Here is an 11,741-nt window from a genome sequence, read left to right as displayed (position 1 = left end):
GAGTAACGCAACAGGCATCACTGGGTTTTTTATGCACTCAGAAGTAACATTGATGAAATACTCACTTCTGCCCACATCAGAGACAGACAAACACTTTACTGGAAAAATCATATATATATATATTTACTGGATGCAATCTTTTGCATCCAGTTTGGGGGGAAAAACACAGACACATGTATCAGGAATATGCTGGGGGGGGTTTTCAACTGCTCTATATGTGGAAAAATACAGTTTCCTTTAACAGTGTAAGGATTCAGAAATGAATGTAACACGGTAGGTTTGATCCACAAAGTGGGATTTTTCTTTCTGTTTGATTGGTTTTGTTTTTCTCTCTGAATCAAACATTTTCAGCTTCCAAGCACATTTTTCATCCAAGTTTGCACGGAGAGACCTGAGCAAAGGATTTGGCTAATCCTCCTTTGGCAATGTTTTCGCCCCCTGGTGGTAGCTCTATGAACAGCAAGTTGTCACAGTCCATTCAGGAATTAGTTTTCTGCTGTGTAATGAGTGGATCACTAGTGTGGTTACAGATGTTTTGTGTTTGGTGTGTGAGCCGTTTTAGTGTAAGAGTGTATCACGCAGACATCTCTGGTGTGTTCATGTCTGTAAATAATGTTATGTAACCAAACTATTCTGGAGACAGATTTTATTAACGTGATGTAGATTAATGTCTTAAAAGTTTTAGCAGTAAGTATAACAAAAGTTAGAAATGAATGTGATCAATGCACTTTTTTCACAAGACTGCAAAAAGCTAACGTCTGTTTTCGTTGTCTTGTTTCCAGTACATTTAAAATTTGATGAAAAGCAATATGATGTTATTTAAATGACAGAATAACTGTGGCTGAAAGCAAATCCTGTCTGTGAAAAGCAATCCTTAGAAATAACCCCCAACACTGGTGTGTGCACATGTGTGTGTGTGTGTGAGATGTGAGTTTGGCTTGGTGTGTGCAAAGCCTTAGTGAGCACACACTTCAAACAGGAGACACATGTCCCTTTACAGCTTCCCTCTCTTTCCTCTTTCATTTTATGAATGTATCATACTGAGAAATACTGTAAAAATTGTGACCATAAAAAAATTATTCTAATAAAGAGTGGACAAGCTGCTGTGACGTTTCTGGACTTTTTTGGTTTAAATTCATTCTCGGTCAAAGTAAACATGATTTATCAGATGTTGGTGGTGATCGATACATCAGCCAGTACTATTTTCTAGAGTACTATTTTCAGTGTCGGCATTTATTACAGCCGATAAATGAACATTTTAAAAGTGAAGAAGAGACGACCTGCAACGCTGGGAGTGTTGATGTTACATAGTTTGTTTCGGCTCTTCAACTTCCCTGTTGGCAACACGTGTCTGGAACATAAACGCGACTACAGATCAGAGCAGAGTCGGGTGTAAATGAGTTATCCACAAGTATTTTTAAACTGTATTGCTTTATTATGTTAGTAAGCACTCATATATAACTAGACATAACAAATGTTAGGGAGATCTGTCTGTTTAAATATAGTTTTTTAAACCGATTTTTTAAACCGCCGCATATCGGTATCTATATCGGCCTTAAAAATCCCATATCAGTCGTACTCTAGCTGAGATCACATGACTGACACAGCCAGTCCTCATTTATTTATTTGGGGCGACCGTGGCTTGGGCAAGACACTTTACCCTACCGCCTACTGGTGTTGGCCAGAGGGGCCGATGGCGCGATATGGCAGCCTCGCTTCTGTCAGTCTGCCCCAGGGCAGCCACCAGTGTGTGAATGAATAGTGGTATTCTAAAGCGCTTTGGGTGCCTTGAAAAGTGCTATATAAATCCAATCTATTATTATTTCTTTGCCTTTTGGGTTGCTTGAACATTATGTTTTGGGTCATTATCCATTCACACTGTGAAGCGATTGTCTCAATAATACGCGCAGAGAGTATAGCCCTGTACACTTCAGGACTCATCCTGCTGCTTCCATCAGCACTCACATCATCAACCATCAAGTAACCAGGTTCAACTGGTAGAATCGATATATAAAGCACTGTTTTTAGAGTCAGAGCCTTTTAAATAATCACCATAGACTTTAAAACACGACACACAGTTTTAATATGCAGAATTAGCAATTAATAAAAAGATAAGGACCAAACAGTCTATTCTTCCTATTCTGCCATACCGAGCAGAACAGGAAGATTAGACAATGAGTTCAAATGCAGACTAATGACAATCTCCTCGAGACTCTCACCAACCAGCACTGCAATATCAAATCTACACAATTTCCCTGCCTGCTAGAATAAATTATCTCCCTTTAACCACACTGTTAAATCCATCATCCTTAATCAAACATGCATTTTAAATACAGAGTACTTGAGTAAAGCTGGACCAACAGAGGATTATTAAGACCAGCACCAATATCTGGTGATTTATAAGTCCAATATATCAGCTAATGCGTTAGACAGATTTCCAAAACGTTTGTTATGTGGACGTATTTATGAGCCTTACTGAGATAATATATGGCAATGCAGTTTAAATAAATCTTGTTTTATTGTGTCAACAGGTCATAGATGACTAATTTATTACTAATTTCCCACTGAGTGTTCTGGTGTTACCAACAGGGAAGAGCTCAGAGGGCCCTCTGGTAAGCAAACTATGTTACATCAACAATCATAACACAGTTCAGGGGTGTTTCTCCCACCCTGAAGTGGGCAATCAAGAGAGACGGCCTCTATTTTTATTCATTTTCTTAATTAGAAAAATATTTCAGGATTCATTTAATTACATTTCTATTTGTCCACTTGTTTATTTAGTTCTTTAATATTGACTTGACTGAAATTCCATACAAGGCTATTAGGCAAACCGCAGACACATGGCGCCCTCTTCTGGACACAGTAATTTCACAAAGCAATGTTAAATAGAAACAGAATATACATATATACCCTCAACTATATGTACTTGCTAAATCCTGCCTTCGGAGGTTACGTAGAAACAAGACATTCTTCTACATTCAGCACTCTGTCCACAGTAAAACATGTCCAGCATGAATAAAAACGCAATTTTATACTATTGAATTTATACAAACTTACACATATAGGCAATTTGGGCTTCATATACTGCAGAGTTATCAACCACCCCACACATCATAGGAAACAGACATGTCAGTGCACTGTGCAATCTATACAGCAATCTATACATATTATTTTTAATTTCCCTTTAAGTAGAAAGAAGCTGTTTGCAGTCCTCTTCAGTTCTTTTACAGTTGGCTCTGTCTCAGATCACAGATCCTGATGCAACATTTCTCTCCGAGCCAGAATCCGGGATACAGCGGCTCTCTGAACTCGGCTTCAACCTTGTACAGGAAGTTCATACTGTCCGACACCTCATAGAAAGACAAAGTTCCGGTTTGAAATTTAAGATAAATTCCAACCCTGTGATGACGGGGTGGTGTAGTGAGCTGGATGCTGTCAGAATTGTGGCTCACAGAGTAATGTTTAGATAGATCCAGACTCCAGGAATTTGCATTGGCCCCGAAGGCTGACAGTGTAGTGCGGGATTTTCTGTTTATTCCTTTGTAGGTTAGAGCGATCTCTGCTTTGTCTCCTTTCACCTCTACCTCATAGTAGCAGTCAGCTTGCAGTCCCTCCCTGCACAGCACCTGCCGCCGATGTATAAACCTCTCTGGGTTACGAACACTAGGATTCTTGGACCTCTCATTGCACAGCTTAACCATCTTCCCTCCTTTCAAAATAACCAGGTCCTCATGAGCTGTCGTGGGGTCCAGAGAGAGCTTACACGCATCTGAGATAATGAAGAGAACATTTAAGGACTGAATTCTAAGAAGACAGCTGTGGTTGGATGAGTCTGTGTGTGGGTAAAGTCATGGTGAATGCAGGTTGGAAGATAAACTTACATTGCAGGAACTCTTCTCTGGTTTTAGGCTCAACTTTCTGTTTAGCCAGAGGCCTGCTAGCTGTAAAGAGACACGGGAGACGACATCAGAGCATCAGTGAGCGTCTCTGCTGCATCATTAAACAATACAGGGACCCTGAAACTGGCCTGTAAGTACAAGTTATTCAGATGTGTCACCATTTTGCCAAGGTCTGGAAGCAGACTCAAACTTTGACCCTCAGATGAGAGGACATGTTTAAGGATGTTGAGGAACAACCCAGGAACCACCGACTCAAACCTGCCATTAACTGTGAACTGCCAGCACCCCTGTCCAAGGTGAAATGATTTTTACACTGGCATGTAGAAGGGTGCCATACAAGAAAGAAGACCCTGCTCCACGTTCAAGCTGGACTAAAATTTGCTGCTGCTCACATGGACGAGTTTTATAGTCAGACAAGATAAAGACTTTTTTGGCCACAATGACATGAGGTGTATCTGGAGGAATAGTGGTGAGGCTTTTAAACCGAAGAACACTGTACCATCTCCGAATCATGCTCTGGGCTATTTTTAGCAGTGGTACTGGTATCAGGCACTCCATGAATTACGGGTCGAAAGCTTCATTCAGCGCTATGAATTGAATTATCGTGATTGACATGTAGAAGTGCAGAGGGTTTTGCAAAGCATGCTTACACATCATAACTGGTTAGAAGTCCAGATTATATTTTCTGGGCCAAGGGAGTCCGAACAGAATGTCCCGAACTTAGATAATAAGTGGAATCAGTAGCCTTAGGATTGCTGGGTTATATTAAAAATCAAGGCTAGGCAGGGAGGTGTTTTCTTTCTGTCTTATTTTTCCAGGAAGAGGAGAAGATACAAGACGAGGTCAGCTGGGAACAAAGAGAGGAGAAGAGTCGCAGGACTGCCACGTCGCTTCCGCTTTCATAATAATACGTGTTTTTGTTGTAGTATAAAACTGGACTGCCCACTCTGAGAGTCATCCTCTGTGTGAAGCAGATGGCTGAGTTCACATCAAAGTCCAGTGCTGTAAACTTGTAATTTCAACTGCTGAAGCAAATAAAACCTTTTAAACGACAGATGTTCTCCTGTATAAACGTGTCACTGGTACATCATAAAATGGATGGAATAAGGAGCAGGACTACCTGCAAATTCTTCAACTTATCCATCCATCCATCCATCCATCCATCCATCCATCCGTCTTCATCCGCTTTATCCGGGGCCACGTCGCGGGGGCAGCAGCCTAAGCAAAGAGGCCCAGACCTCCCTCTCCCCAGCCACCTCCTCCAGCTTATCCGGGGGAATACCAAGGCGTTCCCAGGCCAGCCGAGAGATATAATCTCTCCAGCGTGTCCTGGGTCTGCCCCGGGGCCTCCTCCCGGTGGGACATGCCTGGAACACCTCACCCAGGAGGCGCCCAGGGGGCATCCTTGTCAGATGCCCGAACCACCTGGCTCCTTTCGATGTGGAGCAGCAGCTGCTCTACTCTGAGCCCCTCCTGCATGGCCGAACTTCTCACCCTATCTCTAAGGGAGAGGCCAGCCACCCTTCGGAGGAAGCTCATTTCTGCCGCTTGTATCCGCGATCTCGTTCTTTCGGTCACTACCTACAGCTCGTGGCCATAGGTGAGGGTAGGGACGTAGATCGACCGGTAAATTGAGAGCTTCGCTTTTACACTCAGCTCCCTCTTCACCACGACGGACCGGTGCAGCGTCTGCATTACTGCAGCTGCAGCCCCAATCCGTCTGTCGATCTCCGGCTCCCTTCTCCCATCACTCGAGAACAAGACCCCGAGATACTTGAACTCCTCCACTTGGGGCAGGAACTCATCCCCGACCCGGAGTGGGCACTCCACCCTTTTCCGGCTGAGAACCATGGCCTCAGATTTGGAGGTGCTGATCCTCATTCCCGCTGCTTCACACTCGGCTGCGAACCGTTCCAGTGCGAGCTGGAGGCCCTCACCCGATGAAGCCAACAGAACCACATCATCTGCAAAAATCAGAGATGAGATTCTGAGGCCACCAAAGCGAAAGCCCTCCGCCACTTGGCTGCGCCTAGAAATCTTGTCCATAAAAATTATGAACAGAACCGGAGACAAAGGGCAGCCCTGGCGGAGCCCATCACCCACCGGGAACGAGTCCGACTTATTGCCGGCAATGCGAACCAAGCTCTTGCAACGGTTGTATAGGGATCGAATGGCCCGTAGCAATGGGCCAGACACCCCATATTCCCGCAACACCTCCCACAGGACACCCCGAGGGACACGGTCGAATGCCTTCTCCAAGTCCACAAAACACATGTAGACTGGTTGGGCAAACTCCCATGCACCCTCAAGTATCCTGGAGAGGATAAAGAGCTGGTCCAGTGTTCCGCGACCAGGACGAAAACCGCATTGTTCCTCCTGTATCCGAGGTTCGACTAACGGACGAACTCTCCTTTCCAGTACCCTGGCATAGACTTTCCCAGGGAGGCTGAGGAGTGTGATCCCCCTGTAGTTGGAACACACCCTCCGGTCCCCCTTCTTAAAGATGGGGACCACCACCCCGGTCTGCCAGTCCACAGGTACTGCCCCTGATCTCCACGCAACATTGCAGAGGCGTGTCAACCAGGACAGCCCTACAACGTCCAGAGCCTTCAGGAACTCGGGGCGGACCTCATCAACACCAGGGGCTCTGCCACCAAGGAGTTGTTTAACTGCCTCAGTGACCTCGCCCCCGGAAATTGGCGGGTCATTCCCCTCATCCCCAGACTCTGCTTCCTCCTCGGAAGACGTGTCAGTGGGATTAAGGAGGTCCTCGAAGTATTCCTTCCACCGCCTGACAAGTTTCTCAGTCGACGTCAGCAGCGCTCTGCCAGCACTATACACAGTGCAGGTAGAGCACCGCTTTCCCCTCCTGAGACGTCTGACGGTTTGTCAGAATCTCTTCGAGGCAGCCCGAAAGTCTTTTTCCATGGCCTCTCCGAACTCCTCCCACACCCGAGTTTTTGCTTCAGCCACTGCCCGAGCCGCATTCCGCTTGGCCTGTCGATACCTGTCGGCTGCCTCCGGAGTCCCACAGGCTAACCAAGCCCGATAGGACTCCTTCTTCAGCCTGGTGGCTCACTTCACCTCTGGTGTCCACCATTTGGTTCGGGGATTACCACCACGGCAGGCACCAACCACCTTGCGGCCGCAGCTCAATGCAGCAGCTTCGGCAATGGAGACGCTGAACATGGTCCATTCAGACTCAATGTCCCCAGTCTCCCTCGGAATGCTGTTGAAGCTCTGCCGGAGGTGTGCGTTGAAGATCTCGCGGACTGGGGCCTCTGCTAGACGTTCCCAGCACACCCTCACTACGCGTTTAGGTGCACCAGGTCTGTCCAGCGTCCTCCCCCGCCACTTGATCCAACTCACCACCAGGTGGTGATCAGTTGACAGCTCAGCCCCTCTCTTTACCCGAGTGTCCAGAACATATGGTCGCAGGTCTGCTGATACAATTACAAAATCAATCATCGACCTACGGCCTAGAGCGTCCTGGTGCCACGTGCACTTATGGACACTCTTATGTTCGAACAGGGTGTTCGTTATGGCCAAACTGTGATTAGCACAGAAGTCCAATAACAAAGCACCGCTCGTGTTCAGATCAGGGAGGCCGTTCCTCCCGATCACGCCCCTCCAGGTCTCACTGTCGTTACCCACGTGAGCATTGAAGTCTCCCAGCAGGACAACAGAGTCTCCAGGTGGAGCACCTTCCAGCACAGTAACAGGACATTTAACAAAATATTATTGGGGGCTGGTTAATATATTTGAGGCTGTATGTATACTTTTGACTCCGTGTGAATTAAAGAAATCCAAAATATATTCAAACTTCTCTCTTCGATTCTTGTTTCTCAAAGCCATTAAAGATGTGTGCTGAACAACAGTTTAAAGAAACCATTAAAAACCCAAAATTAGCATGACGGTCATGTCCATGATGACGAGTGGGTGTAAACTTCTGACCACAATTGTAAGATAATATTAAAATTGTTCTGGAAACTGTTTGAAGGACAAACCATGGAGCTGTGACACGCTGGCTTCACTTCTTCGCTGGACATCATCTTCCTCCATCTCTGATGCTGATTCCTGCTGCTCCTCACCATCAGCTGTCATACGCAAGGACATAGATATTCTTACATTCTTATAATTAAAGAGAGATGTTTTCCACATAACGACACATACCAGTGTTACAGATTGAGGCAAATTCTTTGTCACAGAATCCCTCCAGTTGCTTCCCAAGATGCTCAACGGCTCTCTTTGTGAGCTCAAAGTGGAGGAGTGGATCCTCTGAAAGCTCCTGGAACGAGGGGTCACAGAGGAGCTTCAGAGAGGGCCATTTCTGTGAGGATGGAGGGGAGAAGTTCAGGATACGACCCGTCACTCAGAAACAGGCAACGTTTCCAGCGCTGTGTTGGGAGTATACCTGCAGGAAACGGATGTGGCTCTCAGTCTGTGCCAGGTGGTCCAGCTTAGCATCCCTCTCCTTCATCTGCTTCACCTCCTCCTCCAGGCTCTTCAGCGAGATGCGAACCTGAGCTGCAGCCGCCTCCTCCTGAGCTGCAATCACTTCCTTCACTGACAGGTAATGTTTCTGAAGGGAGTCGATGGCGCCCACTATGACGCTCTCACAGAAGGCTTCTGTTTTTCTCGCCTCGTCCTGTTTGATACACATGTGAGTGGGTGACACACTACAAACACTTCAGACAACATAACTTTTTGGTCACATGTTCCCCTCACCTGAATCTGTCCGAGCATCTCCCCCATCATCTCTCTTTTCCTTTCTTGCTTCTGAAGAGTCTGCTTGAACTTTGTCTGCATGTCCTTAAGTTCCTTCTTCAGAATGTGTTAGTTGGAAGCAAACACATAATTTGTTTAGATTTTGTTAGTTTTTTCCTGGATGGCACTTTTTACATTTGTATGAATCAAATGCATCTTTGTCTAAAACTGGGTCGATGCTGTAAGTCATTTGAATGTTTTGTAAGGCTGTCCCAGTACTCAGGAATGATTTGTTTAACCAAATAAAGTGGAAGTGTCACCTGTCTGAAATACAGACAGCCCATCTACTTTTAAAATTAGGCTTAAAACGTCCCTTGTTGATAAGGGATTATCAATAGATTTGGATCAGATAACCATGAATCTTCCTTTAGTTATTCTGCAGTCGGTCTGTTCTACTGGGGGCTTCCCATAATACACCGTGTTTCTTTTTCACTCACTATGTGTTTATACACCATCCTGCATTTAATAATTATAATAGTTATCATCAGCCTCTGTTTTCGTTCCACAGGGTGTCTGTTCTCCGGTTTTCCTCCCCTCACTTCCAATCGAAACTTAGTTTCAGCAATTATTCATTTTTTTAGGCTTATGTTGAAGTTTGAATCGTCGATCTGTGTGCCTTAGATGCAGCGTGCACTTTGCTTTCATCTCAGTTACATGGCTAAAATCATTGTACATATATATAAATCACAAGATATGCAAAAGTTTCCAAATATCCACCAGGATATAAAACATTGTCAGCAATCTTGAAGTTGCAGGAAATCACGAGCAATTGGTTAATGACAGTTTCCTGGATTTACCCAAAGAGAAAACATGTTCTTGTAATATTTTTGTTATAGTCAGCTATGTCGCTGCATTGTCGTTTCAAAACTAAATCTGGAGTTGGAAATATTACAGTTTTTTCTGAATGCTTAAACCCTAACTGTGATTCCTGTAGCACAATCTCTAAAACTATTCAGACTTATAGCAAAACCACTCACTGAGTTTGCAAAACTAAAAGCACAAAAACTGCTTTGCACTCAGTTTGCAATTTTGTAACACACACTTTGCAAAACTGTAGGCACAATTAACTACACAACACTCAATTACCAAATTTCCAACACACTCCTAGCAAAAGTATACACATGTATGGCTATCATTAACACTAATTTGCCAACTGTCTGGCACACTTTCACATGTGAAAACTTTTTTAGATAATTAGTTCACTTTGCAATCAGCCTAAGCACTATAATACAGGTAAGCTGTGTGTGCGGAGTACAATGGAGGGAGCAGAAAGAGTGAGAAGTAGAGGAGGCCGAGGAAGAGGACGTGGAGGTGAAGAAGTAGGATGAAGAGGACGACAAGGACAAGGAGGAGCAAGAGGAAGACGAGGAGGGGGGAGAGGAAGATGAGGAGGGGGGAGAGGAAGGGTAGGAAGAGTAAGAAATAGAATTGCTGATGACATCAGAGCTACAATAGTGGACCATGTAATCAACCGTGGAATGACCCTGAGGGTAGCTGGCCAACGGGTCCAGCCTAACTCGAGCCGCTACACTGTAGCAAGTACCATAAGGACATCTTGAAATGAGAATCGGTTAGTACAGTCACTTCGCACAAAGATTTGTAGCACTGCCATATGCCAATGAGAAACACACCAATACCATTGATGTAAAAATACTGAAATTGTTACATCAGTGGTATTGGTGTGTTTCTCATTGGCATATGGCAGTGCTACAAATCTTTGTGCGAAGTGACTGTACTAACCGATTCTCATTTCAAGATGTCCTTATGGTACTTGCTACAGTGTAGCGGCTCGAGTTAGGCTGGACCCGTTGGCCAGCTACCCTCAGGGTCATTCCACGGTTGATTACATGGTCCACTATTGTAGCTCTGATGTCATCAGCAATTCTATTTCTTACTCTTCCTACCCTTCCTCTCCCCCCTCCTCATCTTCCTCTCCCCCCTCCTCGTCTTCCTCTTGCTCCTCCTTGTCCTTGTCGTCCTCTTCATCCTACTTCTTCACCTCCACGTCCTCTTCCTCGGCCTCCTCTACTTCTCACTCTTTCTGCTCCCTCCATTGTACTCCGCACACACAGCTTACCTGTATTATAGTGCTTAGGCTGATTGCAAAGTGAACTAATTATCTAAAAAAGTTTTCACATGTGAAAGTGTGCCAGACAGTTGGCAAATTAGTGTTAATGATAGCCATACATGTGTATACTTTTGCTAGGAGTGTGTTGGAAATTTGGTAATTGAGTGTTGTGCAGTGAATTGTGCCTACAGTTTTGCAAAGTGTGTGTTACAAAATTGCAAACTGAGTGCAAAGCAGTTTTTGTGCTTTTAGTTTTGCAAACTCAGTGAGTGGTTTTGCTATAAGTCTGAATAGTTTTAGAGATTGTGCTACAGGAATCACAGTTAGGGTTTAAGCATTCAGAAAAAACTGTAAGTACCTCCTTCCGCCTCCGTTCCTCCTTCACCAACCCGATCCTGTGTCCTCCATGCTCAGCTGAAGCACACTGTGCACATATGATCTGCTTATCTGTGCAGCAGTAAACCTCCAGGGGCTTGTTGTGTTTTCCACACAAAGTGCTCTCTGATGTTTCTGCACAGCTCCGGGGTCTCTTCAGGACTTTCCGATTCCCTTCTGAGGACTGCTGCTCTTTATTACAACTCATTTCTGTCTCTCTCACCACCTCAGCTAGAGTTGTGTTCTTGATCAGCTGAGGTCTGGATGGAAACTCATATTTACATTCGGGGCACCTGCAGAGACTGTTCCTCAGCTGGTCACAATCCCATTGGTCCTGGATGCAGCGCATGCAAAAGTTGTGTCCGCAAGGAATCATCACAGGATTCCTGAGAAGGTTTCTGCAAATTTGACAGCAGAGGTGGTTCATCTTCGCAGGAATGTTACGCTCCGCCATGTCTCTGTGGTAAAAAGGCGGGCTGTCACAAGTTTCGTTTCCTGCACAAATGACTCACAAGTGTGTGTTTGTGTGTGGGAGTGACTAAATCTTTTGAAATTCTTGTAAAAAGGAAGGCGGAGTCTGTGTCTCCTCCACACTGGCTGTTTGAATCTCAAAGACCAGACAAATGTAAACA

At 45.1% G+C, this 11,741-nt stretch overlaps 1 protein-coding gene across 1 annotated transcript; it reads right to left on the bottom strand.

Annotated features, from left to right (window-relative positions):
- Positions 1-2,657: 2,657 nt before the first annotated feature.
- LOC113022488 (tripartite motif-containing protein 16-like protein) lies at positions 2,658-11,699 on the bottom strand. The gene is made up of 7 exons (XM_026167939.1): positions 11,093-11,699; positions 8,628-8,723; positions 8,314-8,547; positions 8,073-8,229; positions 7,907-7,996; positions 3,882-3,941; positions 2,658-3,769 (listed from the first exon to the last, which is right to left on the bottom strand). Exons 1-7 carry the CDS (start codon positions 11,561-11,563, stop codon positions 3,225-3,227), a joined length of 1,653 nt encoding a protein of 550 aa, XP_026023724.1. The 5' UTR covers positions 11,564-11,699; the 3' UTR covers positions 2,658-3,224.
- Positions 11,700-11,741: the final 42 nt, after the last annotated feature.

The sequence above is a fragment of the Astatotilapia calliptera genome, chromosome 5 (genome assembly GCF_900246225.1).
Source record: "Astatotilapia calliptera chromosome 5, fAstCal1.2, whole genome shotgun sequence".
In the NCBI taxonomy this organism is placed as follows: domain Eukaryota; kingdom Metazoa; phylum Chordata; class Actinopteri; order Cichliformes; family Cichlidae; genus Astatotilapia; species Astatotilapia calliptera.
The sequence above is the reverse complement of the archived record's forward strand: the minus strand, read 5'-3'. Positions and strand labels throughout refer to the sequence as shown.